The sequence below is a fragment of the Meles meles genome, chromosome 2 (genome assembly GCF_922984935.1).
Source record: "Meles meles chromosome 2, mMelMel3.1 paternal haplotype, whole genome shotgun sequence".
Taxonomy (NCBI): Eukaryota; Metazoa; Chordata; class Mammalia; order Carnivora; family Mustelidae; genus Meles; species Meles meles.
In genome coordinates this window covers 106933602-106957409 of record NC_060067.1, presented here as the reverse complement: position 1 = coordinate 106957409, position 23808 = coordinate 106933602, and the positions used below count along the sequence as shown (strand labels likewise).

General features: G+C 37.2%; 1 protein-coding gene across 2 annotated transcripts in view; it reads right to left on the bottom strand.

Moving 5' to 3' along the window:
- Positions 1-23808, bottom strand: part of SLC9B2 (solute carrier family 9 member B2) — a 50444-nt gene extending 26636 nt beyond the window's left edge. For both annotated transcript variants that reach the window (XR_006817380.1, XM_045997247.1), the window contains exons 1-6: positions 23721-23808; positions 13288-13422; positions 12420-12600; positions 7053-7223; positions 2666-2808; positions 1705-1832 (exon numbers count right to left, since the gene is read on the bottom strand). Coding sequence is in view for 1 of the 2 variants with exons in the window: in XM_045997247.1 (XP_045853203.1) it covers positions 1705-1832; positions 2666-2808; positions 7053-7223; positions 12420-12600; positions 13288-13377 (713 nt within the window). In the remaining variant the exon portion in view is untranslated. The remainder of the gene's footprint in view (positions 1-1704; positions 1833-2665; positions 2809-7052; positions 7224-12419; positions 12601-13287; positions 13423-23720) is intronic.

The following is a 23808-nucleotide window of genomic DNA, read 5'->3' as shown; positions in this document are numbered from 1 at the left end:
CCTTCGGCTCAGGTCATGATCCCAGGGTCCTGGGATCGAGCCCCACATCGGGCTCTCTGCTCAGCAGGGAGCCTGCTTCCCTTCCTCTCTCTCTGGCTGCCTCTCTGCCTACCTGTGATCTCTGTCTGTCAAATAAATAAATAAAATCTTTAAAAAAAAATAAACACACACATTCATGGTATGACAGCTGAAAAACACAGTTGTGGACTTTTAAAATTGGAACTGACTGATGTTAGACCGTCTGTCGGTACTTGGTACGTAATATAGACAATGGATTAGAGAAGGCCATAATGGCAGTGCTGGCTATAGTAACCCCAGTAGGAGCCGTTAACAGCAGAAAATGTTATACGGTGGTTACTGGGTGCCAAACACTATTTTAAGTCTTTTACATATATTAACTAATTTAATCCAACAATCTTTTTTTTTCCAAAAGCAGAAAAGGAAAGATGTACATTTAATATATAAAAGAAAAGGCTAAATCTGACATAATTATATTCTTAAAAACATTCCATTTATTTACAGATGTATAAAAAGGCGAATTATTGGTCTACTGAGATCATGCTTCTTATAGTGTTAGGGTGAGAGCTCACTATCCTCCCAAATCCTCAACTCCTCTCACTCAACTACATCTTTCATAATCATACATGTCATTTTCATAGATCAGTTTCTCCTGCGGTAAAGTTAAAGGGTAGGAGTTTTTGGAAATTTGAGATTTCTGTCAAGACTGCAGGACTGTTGTAAAGACTGAGCCCTCCAAATTAGCCCTCACAACTTAGTAGTTCTAAGAGGTCTTGAAAACGCCATTATCTTGGGAGTTTGTAAAGACATCTGCAGCCTTCCTTAATCCAACAATCTTATCTTCATTCTGCAAATTAGGAGATTGAGATGTGGAGGGATTCACGACCTTGTCAAAGGTCACATACTGGAAAGTCACAGGGCTGGGATTGGAATCCAGGCAATACAGCTCCACAGTCTCCACCATAAAAAGTAAGAATTTCTTGCGTCTTGCCTACTTATTAGTACTAAATTCTTACTAAGTACTTTCACATTTATTTACTTCTCATGGCTGTTGACCACTTGAAGGACTGTCAGTGGAAGAAAGAGACAGCAGAACCACCTAATCATAATTGTCTAGTGTCAGAAGGAGAAAAACAGCATTAGGGGTTGATTACTGTTGACATATTCATTATCTTTTGCACAGACTTTGAGGTTGAAAGGCGGCATTTCTCTTACCAGCATGGCATCAGGTATAGGTAAAAGACCATTACTTTTTCAATAGTTTAAATCATAATTGTTGTGAAAGTTAGCGATACTCTTTTTTTCTTTTTTAAATGTTTAGGGGTTTTTTTTTTGTTTGTTTTTTTAAAGATTCTATTTATTTATTTGGCAGAGACAGAGCAAGAGAGGGAACACAGGAAGGGGGAGGGGCAGAGGGAGAAGCGGGCTCCCTGGCTCTATCCCAGGGTCCTGGGATCATGACCTGAGCCGAAGGCAGATGCTTAATGACTGAGCCACCCAGGCGCCCAGTTGGAGATATTCTATATACAGTACATTTTGAAGTTATAATATTTAGATGATGCTAGAATATCTATGTTGTAATTTCTGACATCCTTAAGAAAATTTGTTATGGATTCTCTTGTATGGAATCAGAGAAAGCCCTCAACATTCCTGCATTATTTTCATATGACAAAGAAAAACCATTACCCCAGTATAAATCCCCATTGCCATGGTAAACCCATTAGGAAGTGGGCAAGAAGAGCAGATGTGCACGCCTCCACCAGGCAAGGACCCATGGATAATCTTACACAAACACCTTTCAACTTCTTCAGGGCCTGAAATATACAAATAGAGATGCTAAAATAATCCTATAAAGACAGGAAGAGATTATGACATTAATAGTTTTTCTTCAGTACTCAGACCATGTCTGGGTTATCATGAATTTTCCAGGTAATGAGTTTTATTTAACAAACATTTCAGTGTTCTAAGTGTTTTCAGTCCTCATAGCAACCTTATGATATAGGTAATATTATTATCCCCATTATTTTTAGACATCTTCATCTAAAAAGGCACCAGTTAAAGTCAGTTGCCCAAGATCATGAAATTGGTGAGTTATGCAGCTAGGTTTGAACTCAGGCAGGATGTTCTAGAGTCTGTGCTCAGTAATACCCAAACTAACTGATTGAACACTCTGAATTAACTTTTTTAAATAAAGAGGCCAGAGTGAAAATCTTCATCCATAAGAACATTCATTCCCTCATTCAAAAACATGCATTAGAAATCGTATTAAAATAAGCATGCTTGAGACTCATCTTATGTACCACACAGCTTCTTGAGCTGGTATAGTTAGCCCTAAATACTAGCATATGGCTTTGCACACCAAAAATGTAGTATTTTCTCTCATGACCATTATTTACAAGGATGATCTAGATCTCTGTCAGAGAAAAGGGGAGCCTTTATTCTTAGCGCTGTCCCCTGACAGCAATTCCACAACATTCCAAGAAAAAAATATGGGACATGTTCTGGGAATAGTCAGCCCTGCATGAAATAAACTCCATTCTCTTCTCGAGACTGTCACACATAGTGTCTAAAGCTCAGTGATTCCCAAGAGCTGCAGTATTGGAAGAATACAATTCCTGGTCAACAATTAGAAATTTACACTTCATACCTTTGAATCAAGTCCAAGGCCAGCACGGACCAATATGACAGACAGGGCTATGCTTCTCAAAGCAGCAGACCACTTGTGCTTGATCTGTATGTTATCACTGAGGACAGGGGTATTTCTGAGAAGAAACCCAGCAAGCAGCATGCCTAGGATGAAGAAGCCAACAACTCCTAAGTTAGTATACAAATACAGAAAATATTTTTGGCACTTTATTTTTGGGTTCATGTCTCTTTAATATTCCTTTTTAAAAGTCTTTATTTAAATTCTAATTAGTTAACATACAGTGTAATATTAGTTTCAGGTGTACAGTATAGTGATTCAACACTTCCATACATCACCTGGTGCTCACTACAAGTGCCCTCCTTAATCACCATCACCTACTTAACCCCCCACCCCCCACCCCTCCTCTGGTAACTATCAGTTTGCTCTCTATAGTTAAGAGTCTGTTTTCCTCCATATGAGACTCTTAAAAAAGTAAAAAAGATTTTACTTATTTATTTGACAGAGAAAGTGAGAGAGAGACAGAGCACAAGCAGGGGGAGTGGGAAAGGGAGAAGCAGGCTCCCCACTGAGCAGCGAGCCCAATGTGGGGCTTGATCCCAGAGCTCTGGGGTCATGACCTGAGCTGAAGGCAGACAGTTAACTGACTTAGCCATTCAGGCACCCCAGGAGACTCCTAATCATAGGAAACAAACCGAGGGCTTTCTGAAGGGGAGAGAGATGAGGGATGGGGTAACTGTGTGGTGGGTATTAAGGAGGGCATGCGATGTAATAAGCACTGGATGTTATATAAGACTGATAAATTACAGACCTGTACCTCTGAAACCAATAATACATTATATGATAATTAATTGAATTCAAAATTTTAAAAGAGTCTGTTTTCTGATTTGTCTTCCCCCCATGTTCAACTGTTTTGTTTCTTAAATTCCACATATGAGTGAAATCATATGGTATTTGTCTTTTTCTCACTTATTTCACTTAGCATAATACTCTCTAGCTCTATCCATGTCCTTGTAAATGGCAAGATTTCATTCTTTTTTATGGCTGAATGATATCCCATTGTGTGTGTGTGTGTGCGTGTGTGTGTGTGTGTATATATATATATCGCACATCTTCCTTATCCATTCATCAGTTGATGGACATTTGGGCTATTTCCGTAATTTGGCCATTATTGATAATGCTGCTATAAACATTGGGATGCATGTGTCCCTTCGAATTAGTATTTTTGGATTCTTTGGGTAAATACCTAGGAGTGTAATTTCTGGGTTGCAGGGTAGTTCTATTTTTAGCTTTTTGAGGAACCTTCATACTGTTATCCAGAGTGGCCGCACCAGTTTGCATTTCCAGCAACAGCACAAGAGGGTTCCCGTTTCTCTACGTCCTTACCAACACTTGTTTTTCTTGTGTTGTCTATTTTAGCCATTCTGCCAGGTATTTCCTATCACTTCAGGTGTGAAAAAGACTACCTTATAATCCCAGGAACCACATCCTTTATGCTTAGGCCCTAGATGAAATAAGGTTAAACTTTTGATGAAAAATTACAATAATATGTTAAATTAGAGGAGCTAAAAAAAAAGGCGTTAATGTACAGATAAAAATGATTAGAGTAAGAGACAACTGGGTGGCTCAGTCAGTTAAGCATCTGGCTCTTGGTTTCAGCTCAGATCATGATCTCAGGGTTGTGGGATAGAGCCCCATGTCAGGGTCCATGCTCAGTTGGAGTCAGCTTAAAAATTCTCTTCCTCTGCCCCTACCCTCTACTCTCTACCTCTAAGATGAATAAATAAATCTTTAAAAAATGATTAGAATCACTAATTGTTCCTAAATAATTGAACCTGGGAGAAACAGGATGCAGTATTTGGATAGAAATGTGGTCAAATTCTAAACAGAATATTTTAATACGATACCCAATTCAGTTACCCTTTTGTGTGCAAATAGCAATTATTTGCTATGTTGGATTACCTGAATTGTCAACAAATACCTGTATGGGTTCTATTTTACCTTCAAGCCAGATAATTTAATACAAAATATATAACTTGCTTTGCAAAGGCCTATAGGAGAGTTATGATAAAATAGACATTGCTTTGTCATGTCAGCTGCTGACTCTTTTGTTCAGCCTTTCAACATTTACCTAATGCCTTCAGTATTTTATTTTATTTTATTTTATTTTTTAACTTTTAAAAAGATTTTATTTATTTATTTGAGAGAGAGAAAGAGAGCATGAGCGAGGTGGAGGGGCAGAGGGACAGGGAGAAGCAGACTCCCACTGAGCAGAGAGCCCAAAGTGGGCCTGAATCCCAGGACCCTGGGATCATGACATGAGCTGAAGGCAGAGGCTTTACTGACTGAGCCACCCAGGAGCCCTGCCTTCAGTATTTTAGACACCATGGTAGGTATTAGAAATATAATAATGAACAAAAACTTGGTACTTCACGTCAACAAGCTTTCAGGCGCTAGGGGAGCAAACGAACTGACAATCTCAGTCTTATGGGAAGTATTGAATGAGCTCAGACAGGAAGGGTGAGTCAGAGGGATTCAGAGAAGGGAAGAAGGGTCTGGGAGTTGAAAAGTTTCTGGATGGGTTAACAGTTTCTTCCAAGGTGTGAAGATGACATGTGATACATTCTGGGAAATGTAAGTAGTTGACAGTGACTGAGGGAGCTAAGGCGTTTGTGAGAGAATTGTGCCCTTGCTGATCCCACATGCCCCTATAATGGGAAATACTTCTCTGTCAGACACTGTGAGGCTTCCAGCCTCTGTTCTTCCCCAGCAGTATCCTCTGTTCACCATGTCCTTTAAAGCATGACACATTAAATGATTAAACAAACTTACTAATGTTGAAATGTTCTGTGTGTAAGCTAAGAGAATAGAAGCTAATTATAAACACAGCTTTTGTGACTTGCTCCAGATCCTGTTAGACCAAGAAGCATCACTTCCAAGCGTCTCTCACAACTGCCATTTAATCTAGAAGGTCTCTTAAGTTCTGAATTCTGCAGTAGGGTCTTTCCAGAACTTTTGCAAGTATGAACTGGCCTACAACTGTTGTTTTTAAAAGAATAATAAGGATACCCTATGCTCGTGGTAAATTACGGACAAGTATAAAGGGCCAAGTACAAGACACACAACTGGAAACTTTCGATCTTCATTCACTAAAGTTTTTCACTCTTGAGGGTTTCTATACCAATTTAAGCATGCTTCTGTACCTATGTGTGTGCCTCATTTTTTTAATAGTTGCAACAGTATCAGGGTGCCTGGGTGGCTCAGTTGGTTGAGTGTCTACTCTTGGTTTTGGCTCAGCTTGTGATGGTGGGACTGCGCCCTGCACCAGGCTCCACGCTAAGCAGGGAGTCTCCTTGGGATTCTCTCCCCCTGCAACCCTCTCAAATAAATAAACAAGTCGTTAAAAAAAATAGTTGTAATAGTATCTCATGTTTGGAAGTCCTGTAATTTCTCAATTAATGGACTTCAAGGAAATTTTCAGGCCTTTCATTACAAAGAACGCTGAAATGAGCACAGTTCAAAAGAAATAATAACCTAACAAGAACTCAAAAATATGTTAAGAGTTTCTTTTGGAGTTTTGTTGGAGGGGAATGAAGAAGCATTTTTTATTCTCCAAATGAACGTGAAAACGACTTCCCTGGGACACGGTTTCCTTTGCCCATGGTCTGGATTGATACGGCCTCCTGATATTGATTTGGCAGAAAACCCCCTCACTCCTTTGTCAATGATGTGAGTGACTTACAATATATTGAGCCCTGTTTTGCAGCATTTGCTGACTTCTCTCTTATGGTTACTTCTACCATGGTTGATGTTAACCTACCAACATGATGTCAACGAACGTGCAATTGGGAAGAGCTAGCCAGTGGCACACCATTATATATTAGTTCTATAATTTTAAGAGCATAGATAAGGGGAAAATGCAGTAAAATAATTAGGAAGTGATCAATTTTGAGTATCTATTGGTCTTGTTTTTAATGCAAATTATTTAATTGAAGTTGAAACTAAAACTGCAAATTTAATTTAATTTTTAAAAATTGCTGTATTTAACTCAAAATTTAATGATTGGCTTTTGGTGCCAGCACAGCAAATACAGAAATATTTTATATCTATTTCCAAAAGCTTTCCAAACTACAATTTTTAAGATACGATATATTCTTTTTTAAAAAGATTTTATTTATTTGACAGAGATCACAAGTAGGCAGAGAGGCAGGCAGAGAGAGAGAGGGGGGGAAGCAGGCTCCCTGCTGAGTAAAGAACCCAACACAGGGCTTGATCCCAGGACCCTGAGATCACGACCTGAGCTGAAGGCAGAGGCCCAACGCACTGAGCCACCCAGGCGACACAAGATATGATATACTCTTGAAGAAAATAGTAAGTGTTTAGCACTTACCTAGAAGACGAGGCAGTGGAGGCAATGTAGGTAACTTAATGAGCCCCAAAAGTTTACCTCCAATGATGGCACAATAGAATAGGATTATAATTCCAAATAGGTTTCCTCCAGGAAGACATTCGCTGCCAGTAATTGACCAAACTACAGCCCAGAGAACAACAACCATGGTAACTGAAATAAACCAGGAAAACTAGTTTCAACCAGTAACTTGTCATATGCAGGTTTTAGTATAATGTAAAAATTTAAAAAATGTTGAATATACATACATACATTTATAACCATATGTAAATTTTAAAGAACATTAGTAATATGAACAACTGGGTAATTCCCAACCATCTTAAAAAATGAGCAATTACCAGTGCCTTTGGATCCACCTGATCCTATCCCCAATCTCCTTCCACACTGCCAGAAGAAACTTTTTTTTTTTACCATTCCCCTATTTTTCTTTATAATTTTACCAAAAATAGTCACTAGTTAATAAAAAAAAAGTAACATCGGCTATCTTTACTATCTTCATAGGAACAGGAAAATGCTCGAACAATCACATTCAAGTATTTTTAGTTCTGTCTTGAATTAAACACTGTTATCGTTTCTTTTCTATAGTCAATGTTTGTTTGGAATTATCCACATACTCATCTATTTTCTATTTTGAATATTATTCGTTATGCTAACTCAGCCCTTTTATCTGGGACAATTATTTTGTTGCCTGAAGAATTTCCTTTAATAGAGGCATTTGTGTTAGGATATGAAATGTTTCCTTGTTTGAAAAGTTTGTGTTGTACTAAACTGTATGCTGACTCCTCGGAAAACAGTTGGACAGACCACTCAAAACTCAGAACTTGTGACCAAAGTACTGACAAAAAATTAAGAATCCTAATAAAAGTACCAGTGCAGTTAAATCTCCACTGACATTTGTATCTCATGGTCTCTTTTTTGCAGACTTAATCCCTGGAACCACACTACTTCAACATGTAGAATCCTGAAAGCATTTGCTTTCAACAGAAAGCAGTTCCATCTAAATCTGATCCAGATTATAGTTTTTCCATCCATCAAATATTTGTTGTTGTCTTAACTGAGGAAAAAGTTTTGGCAGCTACTTTAACTGTACTATCGGCTTCTACATCCACATGTGGTTTCATTAGACAGTTTAATGGTGTAGAAGTTGAAAAGACTTTGAAGCCCCTGAAGCCAGTAACTAACAGCCTGAAGGAGTTAAGCTTTTTTAAAAGTCCTCATCTTAGGGAAGCCCGGTTGGCTCAGTTGGTTAAGTGGCTGCCTTTGGCTTGGGTCATGACCCCCGGGTCCAGGGATTGAGTCCCATATTGGGCTCCCTGCTCAGTGGGGAACCTGCTTCTCTCACTTCCTGCAGTTCTCCCTGCTAGTTCTTTCTCTCTTGTCAAATAAATAAGTAAGATCCTTAAAAAGAAAATGAAAAGTCCTCATTTTAGTAAGACTTTATCTTTAATTGTAAGAAACCATACACCTGATCTTTTTTGGTCTGTTTTTGCTTTTCAGTGTGTTTTGCATTCATGTGCTATTGCTTGATGATGCAAAATGTACACATGACAGGAAAAATATGTACAAATGCAAAATTTCATATTATACTGACACAATTCCTTATTTACCATCGTATATGAACTAATTCATGGTACAGAAACACTGTATTAGAGTACACTATATTTCTCATGAAGATCTGTTGGCAGTAAATTCTTGGTTTTATTTATTTGAATTACCTTTATTCTCATTCTTGAAAGAGAGTTTTCCAGGGTATACACTTCTAGGCTGAGAGTTACTTTCTCCCACTTCCTTGAAAATACTATTCCTTGGTTTTTTGGCTTTCATTATTGTTTTTAAGTCTCTTTTAGGGAAATCTTTTTCTTTGACTGTTTTTAAATCTTTATTTTTTCTTTGGTTTTCTGCAATTTCAGTGTGATATGTTTAATTTCAGTACGACTTCCTTTTAGTTTGCTTGGAATTTATGTTTTTCATCAATTCTGGAACATTCATCTTTATTTCTTCAAATATTTCCTCTTCGCCATTCTTCTTATTCTCTTTTGCTGGAACAATGATTAAATAATTAAAAAGTCACAGTCCTTTTTCCATTTGCCTAACCCTAGTTTTCATGCTGTCCATGTCCATATTTTTTTGTGTGTACTGCTTTGTAATCTCTTCAGATCTATTGGCTAGATTATCGATCTTCTTTTCACTTACTCTGCTGCCTGAACCACTGGGTTTTGAATTTCAATTACTGTACTATGTCTTTCATTTCTAGAAGTTCAATTTGGTGCTTATTAAAATCATTTCATAAACAGTTTCTTGTTTTATATTTCCTACCTCTTTAACTTCTTCATAGATATTGAGAATATTTTATATTTTATTTCCTAATAATGCAAATTTTTGAAATCTATTTCCTTGTATGTGTTGTGATTTCTGTTTTTATTTTTTTATTATTATTATTTTTTTTGCAACAGGGAGCTCTTCCCTGAAACTTTGTCTTCGGGAATTGTTGGAGGTGTGAGTTTCCCCAGATAGGATCTGTATTTGTTCCTACCATGTGCTTAGAATCTTAACAATCTGGGACTATTTTTAAAGATGGTGAACTTTTTTTTTTTAAAGACTTTATTTACTTATTTAACAGACAGAGATCACAAGTAGGCAGAGAGGCAGTCAGAGAGAGGGGGAAGCAGCCTCCCTCTGAACAGAGAGCCCGATGCAGGACTGGATGCCAGGACCTTGAGATCATGACCTGAGCCTAGGGCAGAGGGTTAATCCACTGAGCCACCCAGGCGCCCCTGGGACTATTTTTAAATATATTTTCAGCTTTTTCTGTGACTCTGAAATACAAATCAGTGTGAAGCTACACATTTTTAGTGGAGATTCTTCCTTCCTCCAGGAACACTACAACTTGGACAGATAAGGTTTAGTGGCTGGCTGCCTTTACACAGCAGGTTTACCTCAAATTCACCATCACATTGGGTTCCAGCTTCCCGGTGTGGGTGAAGGGAGAATGATGTCTCCTATGAAACATCTCCCAACCTGGGCAGACTCAAGCATAGCCTCCTATACTCTCATGGTTCTCAAAATGAATCTCAAGTTCACTGTTGTTTTGCAGAAGCCTCCAGAGTGAAAGCGAACGTGAGTGCTTATTTATCTCTCTTAGGCATACTGTTTTTGGTGTCTGACAAGTGCCTGTTTTCTTGACAGATAACAGGTACACTTAAAAGACTTAAAATATTATATTCAGATGTTTTCATTGACATAAGTGATAGGATTGTTCATTGAGTGTCATTTACCATATTGCTGGAGATCAAATCCAATGTCCCATTTTTTAACCTTCACAGAATTATCACAGATTTTGTAGACTGTGATGCTATTACAATGAAATAACTAAAGAATCCTCTGTATTTTCCATTTGGGTATAGGAGGTGAAATTTCTTTTTTTTTTTAAAGATTTTATTTGACAGACAGAGATCACAAGTAGGCAGAGAGGCAGGCAGAAAGAGAGGAGGAAGCAGGCTCCCCGCTGAGCAGAGAGCCCGATGTGGGGCTCCATCCCAGGACCTGGGATCATGACCTGAGCCGAAGGCAGAGCCCTCAACCCACTGAGCCACTCAGGCGCCCCTAGGAGGTGAAATATCTATGTAGTATGGGAGGTGCAATGGGAAAAGAGGAATTGCCAGCTACAAAATTTTATCTTATCATAGAATAAAACCTGGTTTGTACTAAATTCAGAAGGTGAATTAGTTTTTTCCATTTCAAGACTGCTTTGCTTTTAAACCTCTAATATTTCTTTCCTTTCTCATATGTAAAATGTAGTTCTAAATACATAGTAAGTGTACATTTACAAGATTTCTCTAAATCACATTTAATTCAGTTAGTAATTTACTTCTCATTTGTGATTTTGGCAAATCATATTTTCACATGTAAGATCTACTTCTTAAGAAAAATACTTAAGCACATTGAAGGGACATAGGAAGGGGTACAGGGGTAAAAAGAGCAGACTTGTAAGCCTCAGGAACAGAGGAACAGGAAAACAAGTAAAGAGTTGTTTTTATATCACGAGTTCCCATTTCTCAAGCCATTTTCTGGACAATGATCATAGAATTTAAAAAAATGAGTCTCCAAATCACTTCATTCATTTATACTCTTTCCTTAATGCAATCCCTATCTGTTTTTACTATAAATATTTAAACTAGAAATGTGCCATAATTTGAATGATGAAAGTTTAAAAAATAATAAAAAGGACAGAATAGGTATTAAATTAACTGTTGCCTTATCAACTGATGTATATTTTGGAACTTACCTAATTTTATTAAAACCACATGTGGAGGCTAGAATATAACACATTATACTCGGCTTCCATTGTTCCAGCTGAGAATGGTAAAATGTCTTTGAGAGCCCACAAATGAAGTATAACAATAAAGAAATGAGTCTGATATTTTAGTAAACACAACTTTTAGATGAAACGTGTTATGTTCTTCAACATAATTATTGGGGAAGCCATATATATCTCCAGTGGTGCTGTCACTCCTCAACATAATTTTTGAAATTGCCTTTAAATTTGCCTTTATAGACAATTTTCAAACCCCTTCTCCTTTTTCCTGCTATACTACATATCCTCCAATGTGCAAAGTTAAGACACACACACACACACACCCCTTTCTTTTTTGAACAAAAAATAGCATTGAATCAGAGCATGGAACTGAATCTGAACATCCATCTTTTATCAAAATAATGTTTGGTTGCCTCCAAAAACCAAATCCATTCCTAAAGATAATATCTGAGATAGTGTTGAAATAAACTCCCAAAGAAAAAGCTCCCAAATATTTTAGGTAATTGTAGTTATACTGGAATAAGTTGAATTGTAAACTAGTATCCTTACTTATAGAATGATGGATTCATTTGAAAGGATATATTGAGCTGTGTTTGTTCAAACACTAGTTCCATTATTTAATAATAATTAAAACCAATATTTATGTAGTGTTTTTCTGATTACAAGTGATTTCTCAATCATTTTTTCTTTCTGGAGTCCTAATGTAATCCTGTGAAATTACTCAGATACAAAAAAAGAAAGTGTCGTTGATCTCTGCTCTTTTCCTCTCCCTGCTTGCTGCAATGGTAGTAGCAACAGCACTGCGGGAAACCTTATGTTGAAGATGGTAGACCCATAAGCATGCGACCCTCAGTGACTTGTGGAGCAGAGCCAAATACCAAGTAAATTGTTCACCCAATTTTATGTGTGAGTTTTTATGTGTGAGAGAAGTAAACTTCTTTCTATCCTTTAAATCGTATTATTTTGGAATCTCTCATTACAACAATTTTATCTTTTACCCTCTCTTTGTGAATTATTTTTTACCATTTACATACCATTTGTTATTCCTCTATCCAGAAAACCATGTGGAGGACAAGAAAATGTTTCTCTTAGTCTTTGCAAATTATTTGATTCAGTTGGTATTTTTTGTAGCTTTTTTTCATGGCTATTCAGGAGGTTACTTCCTTCTGTTGGTTCTTTGGCATCTGTAGCTTTGGAGTTCATAACTGTTTTCTCCTGTGATTAAAGCAATTTAAAAAACCTTAAATACAGAAAACGGTATATTTGCTGTACATTTTTATAGTTAGAGCCATCATATCACAGATCAAATTTCCATTGCTAAAATCAAGGTTAACACTTTATAGTGGAAATGCACAGCTATATTGATAGCTAATGAGTAAATGCTTGGAACCAAAACTGTGTTTAGGAGTATTTAACATTGAGTCCCTATGGGTAACATTATAAATGCTTGAGTCACATGGTATTCATTTTGTTTTGTAGTACTGGGTTTAAAATTAGCCTGTTTAAGATATTATTGGAGGCAATAATTGGTAAATATATCAAACTGGTCCAGAAAAAGAGAACTATTTGTGGTGAAAACAAATTCAAATTGATTCATCTACTTGAATTTAAGCAATAAAAAGACAGAGGGGAGAAACCAGAACCATTCCAGGGGGTAGGTTGGGAACACAAAGCATTTCACAGGCTCTCTATTTTTCCAGCCTCATGTGGGTCTAGCTACTAACGACTACCAGGAAAACTGGTAGTTACATCTACTGTACAAGTTTGGGTATTAAGAATGGGGAGAATTGTTAACTGAGTAATGGAGAATGAAGAGAACACAAATGTATCATAGATTTGGAAATAGATAGTCCCTTCCTTAAGGAAATGGTTAGAATGTTCTACATTTGATCATAGGTTTACCTGTATTTCTTGATATGCAGAAGCTGTGTGATCCATTCCTGTGGATGGTTTCAAATCTTCATGTTCAATGACTTTATCTTCATCTCCCATCACTTATAATTAGAAAAAAGATGATACAGGGAAGAGGAATGGGATCTGTTTTAAAGGAGAAATAGTATAGATATAGAATAAGGTGGAGATTTACATGAATGGATTCAGCAGCATTTTAAGCAATTTAAATGAGTGACTTGCACTTATTTTTTCCCTTAGAACTCTCAATGTCTAAAATACTTTAAATTGGACTATTCTTAACTTTCAAAAAAATTTTCTTTAAAAAGTTTTTTTAAATTTATTTATCTTTCAGAGAGAGAGACCGAGCAAGTGAGTGCACAAGCAGGGGGAGCAGCAGGCAGAGGGAGAAGCAGGCTACTTACTGGATGTAGGACTCTCCCAGGACCCTGGGATCATGATCTGAGCTGAAGGCAGGTGTTCAACTGACTGAGCCACCCAGGAATCCCTATTCTTAACTTTCAATTGCTAATCTTTCCTTTGATTGCAATATATTATATTAATTCTTATTTACCTTTACCTCTCTTGGTAAAGGCCTTATTAATGTTTTTATATGATTTCTCTCCCACCTTGTTTCTTGAGTTATTCTTTCAATATGCCAAACATTATTGCTAAATTATTCTCTCTAATGGGCCAACTTGATGAAACAGGAAAGCTCCAAGCAATTTTTCAATGTTGAAATGAGTCACTGAAGAGAATTCTATGGATTCCATCATTTTCAGAGAAACTAGAATCATTAATTCCTGCATGTTCATACTTCTAAATTAAAGTGAAAATAATACAACATTAATAGATGCCTTGTCCCTTAATAGTCATTGTGGGTAATTTGGAGATTACCAAAACATATTTTTTGTTCTCTGTAGGTTGACAATATACCAGGAAAAATAAACTTATATGAAGTAACCAAAAAAACCCTGTAGGACAGACTTATAGTTGACTCCATAAACAACTACTTCAATTTCTTTGCCCTTGGCTTCCCATGCTATAGGCTGAAAAGCCAAAAACTCCAATTCCTATTCATTTTGGCAACTCCAGGAGGTCAAGTGTCATAGTTCTGTGTGATGAGATATAATTGAGAGTCCCTGGGTAGGGCTTTCATTCCCAGACAATAAGGCAAGGCTTTTTGAGGATCATACTGTTTACTCTTTGTCCTTTAACATTTCTTTCTCCTCCCTGGAATGTAGATATACCATCTGGAAGGCCAGTGGTCATCTCTCAACCATGAGAATAAAAAACCCTACACTAAGGGTGATAATTAAGATAGGAGGAGCTGGTTCCTTGATGATATCCTTGAATTGCTCCATCAATCTAGGATGCCAACCTTTGATGCAATTGTTGAAACCACTGTTAGTCAAGTGTTCTTTTTACTAGTAATCAATCTTACTCCAAATGCAACAAGTATGAAGATATTCTAATGGAGGTATGAACTATAAACCCTGGTAGAAGGCAAAGAGAAAATTATGTGGGAGAAGGGATAATCGAATTCAACACATTTGCATACCTAATATGTTCTACACACTACACTAGGCCATAAAGACAAGGATTAATTAGACAGGACCCCTGCCTCAAGGAATCATTTTCTGTTAACAAATTGCCAAGATGTTTGCATTTAATATTCCAAAGAAAATTATATCCTTTCCATCACTACCACCATCATTATCACCACCACCACTATTTTTCTTCCTTATAAAATACAATGTTGGCCAGCTTGGCATCTCAAAAAACCTTCAGTTTGATTTTTATTATATATCATATATAATAAATTCATGTATGTATAATTATATATATGTGTATAAATGCAGATATGATTTTTAAAATTTATAAACTCATTCCAAAATTTAGACTCATGATGAGAAAGAATGGCATTTTGACAGAAAAAATATTGGGTTCAGAGAACCCTTGTCTTAAAGGTATGGAGGTATGGAAGCCAGTGGGATGTAAGGGGAAACTTTGTTGCAGCATGTGCTGGGAGGCTGAGAGCAATGGGAAATGAGGCTGGAACGTCAGGATATCATATCCCAAATGATGGCACTTGGCCTTTACTCTATGTAGACAGTGATCCCTCATATAGTAAGTGGTGATGCCTGCTGGGTCTAGAGTTGAAGAAAGGTGGGTCTGTAGTCTAGTTCCATCATATACCAAAGTTCTTAGCCTCCTTGTAACTAATTCCTTATCTATAAAATGGAGATAAGAGTGGTCCCAACCATGCATATGGTAAACATTCAATAGTGTTGGTTATGAGCCACTCAAATCCTTTTCCCTAATTAATATAAGCTCTAAGATTCTTTTTGCTTTCCTTATTAAGCAGGACAGGGCCCCCCACCCCACCCCACCCCGTCTTTCAGAATTTATTACTTAATCCCATTGATTTTCTTTGATGATGCCTTTTACCTCTTTATTTCTTTTTTCTTTTTTTTTTTTAGATTTTATTTTATTTATTTGACAGAGAAAGAGATCACAAGTAGGCAGAGAGGCAGGCAGAGAGAGGAGGAAGCAGGCTCCCTGCGGAGCAGAGAGCCCGATGCGGAGCTCAATTCCAGGACCCTGAGATCATGACCTGAGCCAAAGGCATCGGCTTAATCCACTGAGCCACCCAGGCGCCCCTTACCTCTTTATTTCAAGGTCAGCTTCTTGATAAGGAGAATGTAACGCTCATCATTGTCATTTCTTCATCTGTCTTGCTAGTAGAATTATACAAGAACTCCTGGGCAATGTCACTAGAATCAACTCCTTTATTAAATTTCTAAAATCAGCCAATTATGCCATTTATGAATAATATTTTTAAATAGCTAACAAGTTCTAATAGACATAAACTATTGGATAAATTGGAGCCTTGAGAATTTACTTTATTAGTTATTCTACTCTCTTTTAATGTAAATAACCCAAACTTGGCATGTTGCACAATATATGCTATTTGTGGGAATTTTGAGTCTTGACATTACAATAGTGTATCCCCTACCATGAAGACAGTTTTGGCAAAGAAATCAGAGAATATGCAAAAATGACCTTTTAAAGAGTCTAAAATATATCATGAAATCCATTAAAAAGTAGAAAGTTTATACTCCTAACTTATGGAGAAGCTCTCCAGTACTCACTCAGAGTCCACTAACTCTCAACTCAAATGACTTTGCTCATCTGGTTTCCAAACCCACAGAAGATAAGATTTATAAGTTAAAATATAGGAAGAGATTGTGATAACGGCAAACTGAGAGCAGCATGAGTGATAGCTGACAGGAAGGAGATGGAAAGATAGAAATTTAAGGTTAAAAACATAGGGATAAATATCTTTTCCGTATTTGCAGTTTTGGCCTGCCAAACTTCTTTTTCCCTGGCTTTTTGGTTCTAGCATACTAATTTTCTTTTGTATAGTCCCTATCTCCTCTATTCTCCATCCATGTGGTTCATTTGAAACTCATGTCCTCCTCACCTTCCCAATCCCCATGCTCTACCAATGCTCTGAAGATAAGGACAAGCCTGACCAATGAGGGAACTTCTTTCCCAGTCACATTGATTGTTTTAGGCATGAGAATATGATCCACACCTGGCCAATGAGATTCAGCTTTAAGGTGTTCACTGGAACCACTGAGAAAGAGCTTTCTTTTTGCTGGGTTTGCTAAGCCCAGACTCACTATTGGCAATCCTTGTGATGTACAGAAAAGCCCTCCAAAGAATGAAGTGACTTAATATGGAAGGAGAGAAAGGGAAAGCCTCAAATTGATAAGCACATTGTTGATATACCTGGAAGCAGCTCCTTTTCAGTTATAGCTAAGCCAATAAATTCCTTACCAGTTTGAGTTGGATTTCTGTCACTTGCCACCAAATGAATTCTCAGTAAGAACCTTCGTACCTGAATTACCCTGAAGGATTCCCTGTATAATAACAGATGTTTAGGAAGATGATTTTACATCTTCAAGAAAATGAAAAGAAAAAAAAGATGTGCCAATATTTTCTGTTTTAGGTGTCATTAAAGTATATAGTATGGCTTAGAAATGTAAAGAGAATGTTTAGAAAATGTGGTATTCAATAAAATAGGTGTTAGTTATCCAGAAAGTTAATTTAAAAGAAATACTTCAGGGCACCTGGGTGGCTCAGGGGGTTAAAGCCTCTGCCTTCTGCTCAGGTCATGATCCCAGATCCTGGGATCCAGCCCTGCATTGGGCTCTCTGCTCAGTAGGGAGCCTGCTTCCTCCTCTCTCGCTGCCTGCCTCTCTGCCTACTTGTGATCTCTGTCTGTCAAATAAATAAATAAAATCTTAAAAAAAAAAAAGAGATACTTCATTTTCAACAATACTATTTAAATGAGACCATTGTTTTTTCACTGTATTCATGAAAGTCTTTTCAAATCTTTCATTCCAGTAAAGCTTCAAGAAAGCTGTTAAACGGAGGTGCTTGGGTGTCTTGAATAAAAAAAATATATATTTTTTGAGAGACTAGATGGTTTCCTAGTAATTAAGAATCACAATTTAATGGGATAATAGAAGTTGGAAAGGCCTTTAGAAATTACCTGGTTCAATATCTTTAATATTTGCATAAGAAAACTAAAGGCCAGAGAAGCTAAATAACTATTTTCAATTAACACAGCCAGTATCAGCTAAGTATCATAGTAAAACTGTGTAAAAATTTGTGAAATGAAAGAATTCTTTAATCTGTATCTTTGATTTCATGTCATTTCTACCAAATCATTGCATTATATTTTTATATTTTTGCTGTAACATTTTATTTAGAATCCTACTCATATATAGCCATAATTAATTATAAGTTTGGAAACATATTCTATAAGAAAATATTTTTATTTTCTATCCTATAATATCTTCAGCTTTACTCTTTCTCATTGTTATGACTGTTATACAGTTTATTATAAACAAAAAAATTTACCAATCCGGTTAGGTTAAACAACATTGGTGACAAAATAAATGAAACAGGAACTTTTAATCTGTTCTCATGACAAATATTATTTACATATTATGAATTATTAATTAATTGGCTAAGTGGCAACTTGCCATTTTAATATACCTGAAGATTCTAAGGATTAAGGAACTCTGTTTTTTAAAAAATCCGTTAAACTAAGATGCTTTGAGAGATTTTTGCATATAAAAAATGTTACTGAGAAGTAAGAAGGCAAAGCACATTGTAGATAAATACTAAAAGTGCCTACAAACAGAAGAAATTTTTTTTCTACTCTCAATCAATATATTGCATTATTCAGACCGATATACAACAATAAACCATATTAGAAAAAATTTCATGTCATGAAATTCCACCATGTCAAGTGGTGGAATTTTATAGATTTCATAATTCAATAAATCATGTTAATTTAATTAAAGTTCTGTGACTCAAATATAGATTTCTATAGGAGAATGTGGTTTGAACTAAGTCAAAGGATGTGACTGTTATGACTGTTTTGATTCCCCACTAAAAGGTCAAGAGTTTTCTAAAAACATATGCAAAGGTTGTTGGCCACTTATGCCTCTCTTTAACATTTCCAGTATACAGAATTTCCTACAGAATTGACCTACATGCTTAGAAACCATATTGGCTTAATTTGCACTTCATGTTGCAATACTAGGGACATATGCCACCAAAATCATAGAGCTGTGGACTTGAAAAGAACAGTCTCCTAAATCCTTCCTCTAAACTTGAGAGAAAATTGTAGATCAAGAATAACAGATCAAGAATATCAACAATTATGTATATGTATATATATGTAAGTAAATGGAAAAAGTCTGTTAATAGTAGTTGCCTTTGGGGAAGGAAATGGAATTAGAGGGAATTTCATTTTTATTCTCCATATTTTTGCATTGTTAGGATGTTTATGATAAGATTTTCTTATGCAATTCAAAAATACACTTGAAAAAGCTATATAATTCTTAAACTTTTAGTGAAAAGAAAATGATACAGCTTTCCTCAGTAATAATATTTTTCAGAGATAAAATCTAGTAATTTTATTTTAGGTAACTAAATCCCAATGCTACAATTTAAGGTATTTTTTTTGCTTGTTTGTTTTTGTGTTTTTCTAAGAAGATGGAGAAGTGCCTAACATCTTCTACAGCAGTTTTCAAATATTTTTTAAGTAAAGAAATCTTTCATCAAGTAAAACCTTATCCTTAAATCCAACACATAGGACCAATAAAGATGGAGCCTCAGGATCCCTGTCCACTGACCCCTATTCCTCCTGGCAAGTGAAGCACATTTTGAAAACCACTTTTGTAAATATGCTTTCACATATAGAAAGATGTCTGTTAAGTCAGCCTTCTCTTTTTTGGATTATTTTAGTAATCTAAATGTTTAAAAGTGCTTTCTGTAATATTCTAGAGGAAATAAAAGAACACTCAATTTGTGAATGTCCATAGGCTCTTGGTCAAGTAAAATATGCTTATTGCTATCAGCTAAGTTACTGTAAAGGAATCATTACACAGAGAAAGGCTGGTAATTCTTGTTATTTTCTGTCTGAGCTGGGGACAGACCAACACTTAATGGGGTAATCTTAATGAGAATTTATATACATGGCTAGAGTACTGTATGTGCTATAATCATGCATTTGAAAGAACATCTCCACGACTCTTTATTAAGTGCACTGTAATGACAATAAAAACTCCTACCTTTGTTGTTTATCACTTGTGTTGAAAGAGGAATTTCGCAGTCTGATATAGTGTCTGTGTGGAACATACAGAAACCTTCCCGTTTCTGGATTCTGCTAATCAACTCTGATCTCATGTTCATTCCCCAAAAGGATACCTACCCAGCAGTGAGAAATTCAGGTCAAGTGAAGGTCAAGTTAAAATTTCCTTGCATTAATTATTAAAATGACTAAGAATGTTTCCTGGGACAGAATGACCTTATCTGAAAGTGTTAGGTGTGCCGACCACGCAAGACCAAGTAATCAAAGGAAAACACCTGCTGCTCTATTTGGTTAGCTGGTACAGCGATTTGGTTGAATCATTGTGAAGTAAAACACTATGTAATGAGATATGAAAACAAGCAAATTATTTTTAGTAAGAAGGGACCCAATACTTGCTTCTCTGCTTTCTAATTCCTTTCCCTACCAAGGACAAATGCATTTAATTCAAAGTTTAAAATACTACCTCTAGGCCTACTGAAATCAGAATTTCCAAGATTCAATCTCCCCAGGTGTGGCAACACAACCTATTACCTACGAAGAGCCATTACTCAGGAATGCCAGTGTGTACCTTCTCCACCCCTAGGGATAAATCATGCTTGGTCTAAATCAATCTCTGTGCCACCATTCCTTTATGCCAGCTGTTTGGCTTAGGGCTGAGCATGATTTACTTATTGCCAATAGAATCTGCGGGCAAGGCTGTTGGGCACCATTGGATGGGGAGAGAAAAGGAAAAGTGCATGTAGGGAATTCTACGCACATTTACATTAATTAGAGTATAATGAGCATAATGCTGCAAAAATGTGGAGCAGTCAGAGGAAGATGGAGATGAAAACCCTGAATGTAAATCCTTGTGTCACTGCCTCCTAATTGGGCCACTTTGGGTAAGTTAGTTAGCCAGTCTGGATAGGTTTTTTTCCCAACTGTAAAATGGTGATAATGCCTATGTCACAGAAAATCCTAATATAGTATTAATAGAGTACGCCCCATGCTTTATCTCCCTTTCATAAGATTTTCCTTGAGAAAAAAGCATACGTATACTGTACTGAAAAGCACAGATAAGGAAGAGTGCCAAATTCAAGCCTTTTAATCCTTCATATAAACTACAGAAAAATAAATAAAACAGATTTCTAAAAAAGGTAAAGAGATTTTATTATATGGATAAGAGACACTCAATGACTTTAGGAGGCTGTTAAAAACTCTTTAAAACTTCTCATAATTGTACTCTTCTTAACATGTATGACACATGACTATAAAATACTTAGAACACTCCCTCATTACACAAGTGCATATACAGGTAGCTCTGTTTTTCCATATATAATGTCCCTAGGCTTTGTGTGGAAAAAGCTAGAAATCCTTTTCTATCAGAGGAAAGATGTGTTCTATCATTAGTGTTTGTGTGCTGACCAAGACTCACTGGCCTACCAGTTATCAACAGGGCTAGAAAATACTGAATAGATTTTCAACAATCCTTTGTTACGGAACATATTCTGTAGAAGTTTTAAGTGAAGTATTTTATGTTACATTTGTAGAGCAGGAGAATTTAGAGTTAACCTAGTCAGAGGGTAACGAACTCAAATACCTTCAAGGGCCAAACTCAAATGTGTGTGTGTGTGTGGGGGGGGGGGGTCTGTGGCAACTGCAGAGGGTGGAGCCCAACTGAGGGTATTCACATCACTGCAAGCCCCTGAATCTAATCTCATCGTTTCATTTCCCATCTAAAGAAATGGGAGAGAGGGGCGCCTGGGTGGCTCAGTGGGTTAAAGCCTCTGCCTTTGGCTCGGGTCATGGTCCCAGGGCCCTGGGATCGGCCTGCATCAGGCTCTCCGTTCAGCAGGGAGCCTGCTTCCCTTCCTCTCTCTCTGCCTGCCTCTCTGTCTACTTGGGATCTCTGTCTGTCAAAAAATAAATTTAAAAAATCTTAAAAAAAAAAAAAGAAATGGAAGAGATTTGCTATGTCACAGAAGCCACATAGCGAACATATTAATCAGTCAGTACAGGAAATTGAAACCACTTCAGGCATTTTAAACAGGAAGAGGATTTACACAGGGAATTAAGTGAATTATTTAAAGGCTAGAGAATGTTGAAAGGGCTAAAAGTGCAGCTTTCTAGACTGGGCCTCCAGGAATGACATCTAGAACACTAACCAATGAGCCATTGAAGAATTTACTATTTTTGCTACAATCTGAAGGCCTGGTAAGGACTATGGAGTTCAAGAACACCACTGTAGCTGTGATTCCAAGGAGCTGGGATCTGGAAGCTGCCTGGACAAGGAATATAAGGTTTACCACTTCCTTCAACTGCTTCTTGACAGCCACAGAACTGGTGATATGGCATGACAATGCTGAGTCTGGTTTTCACTGCTGCTGTTCAGTTGCTCCCCATACCCACAGTTCTGAAGACTAGGACTGGCATCTCCTGGACCTTCCTTGTCAATAGCAAACAGCCAAAAATAGAAGGGAGATGGCTTGTGCCTCACCTCTGCTTTTGAAATTTCAGACAAGTTCATCTACTTGCCAGACCCTAATTTTACATCTAGAGCTCCAGCTGGAATGGAGTCTAGGAAGTGTTTTTAGTTTTCCGGTTTGTTCTGTACATGAAGCATACTAGACGTAGGTAGGAATGGATGTGAATGCCAACCTTTTATATGCAGCACAGCAATTTTTAGAGTAGGCTCCAAGACAGACCTACATCACTGATTTTTTCCCCATTTCTATTGAAATCCTTACCAAAAAAAGGCAAAACTCTAGTCAATAGGGTTATAATTCTAAAGATATTAATATTCTAGCAAACATAGAATGTGAATCAGCCACTTTGCTCACATCTAGTATAGCACAAATCACCATACCTATTACTTAAGTATATTCTGATTCACTGGATTTTGAGGTGCTGAATGGCAAAAACTGTATTTAATTCATATTTCTTGTTCCCATTTCTTGTTCTTGTTCTTGTTCCCTTGTTCTCTGCTTGACCCAGAGAAGACACACAGGTATTTGCTAAAGCGAAATGTTTCAGGAGCGCCTGGGTGGTCGGTTAAGTGTCTGCCTTAGACTCAGATCATGATCCCATGCTCCTGGGATTAAACCCATACAGGGCTCCTGCTTCTCCCTCTCCCTCTGCCTGCTGCTCCACTTGCTTGCGCACGCGCTCTCTCTGTCAAATAAATAAAGTCTTAAAAAAATAGTGAAATGTTTCATTCTTAGAGAGAAACAGTAAGCCAGAATTTTATGACAGCAGTTTTCAGCAGCAATAACGTCAGGTGGAGTTCCCCGTATAGAGTGGAGGAGTGGGGTGTCAGTCTTTCAGTGAAAACAGAGGTTAACCAGGCTAAGTAAGGTAGTTGTCTTCTCTCTGTCCACTGGTGTCCGTTTCTTGACAGGAGGCTAAAGGAAATGGTGGCTTTCTGATATTAATCTTTTAGGGCAACAAATCACCAGAGTGGAGGGTGAGATAACAAGACGATGGCTGATAAGTTTTAAAAAAGCCACAGGCGAAATGTGTAAACCTGGCGATTCACAGACCTGTACCCCTGGGGATAAAAATACATTATATGTTTATTAAAAAATTTAAAAATTAAAAAAAAAAAGCCGCAGGCAGTGTGCACTTTGAGCAGGCGGTTGTATTTTCCAGTCAGTAGGATCTGGTGGTTCTCAGCTTTTCGCGATGCTAACGAAGCCCACAGTAGCAACACCCCCCAGTTGATTTGAGAACTAAAACACAAACAACAAAACACGCTCTAGGCCCTTAGCATCCTCTGAGGGCTACTCACCTCGCGGTCTCCAGCGCAGGAAGGGCGGGAAACAGGGTAAAACGTCTGCGGAGAAGCCTGGTCAAGCCAGGCGCGCAGGGTCTCCAGG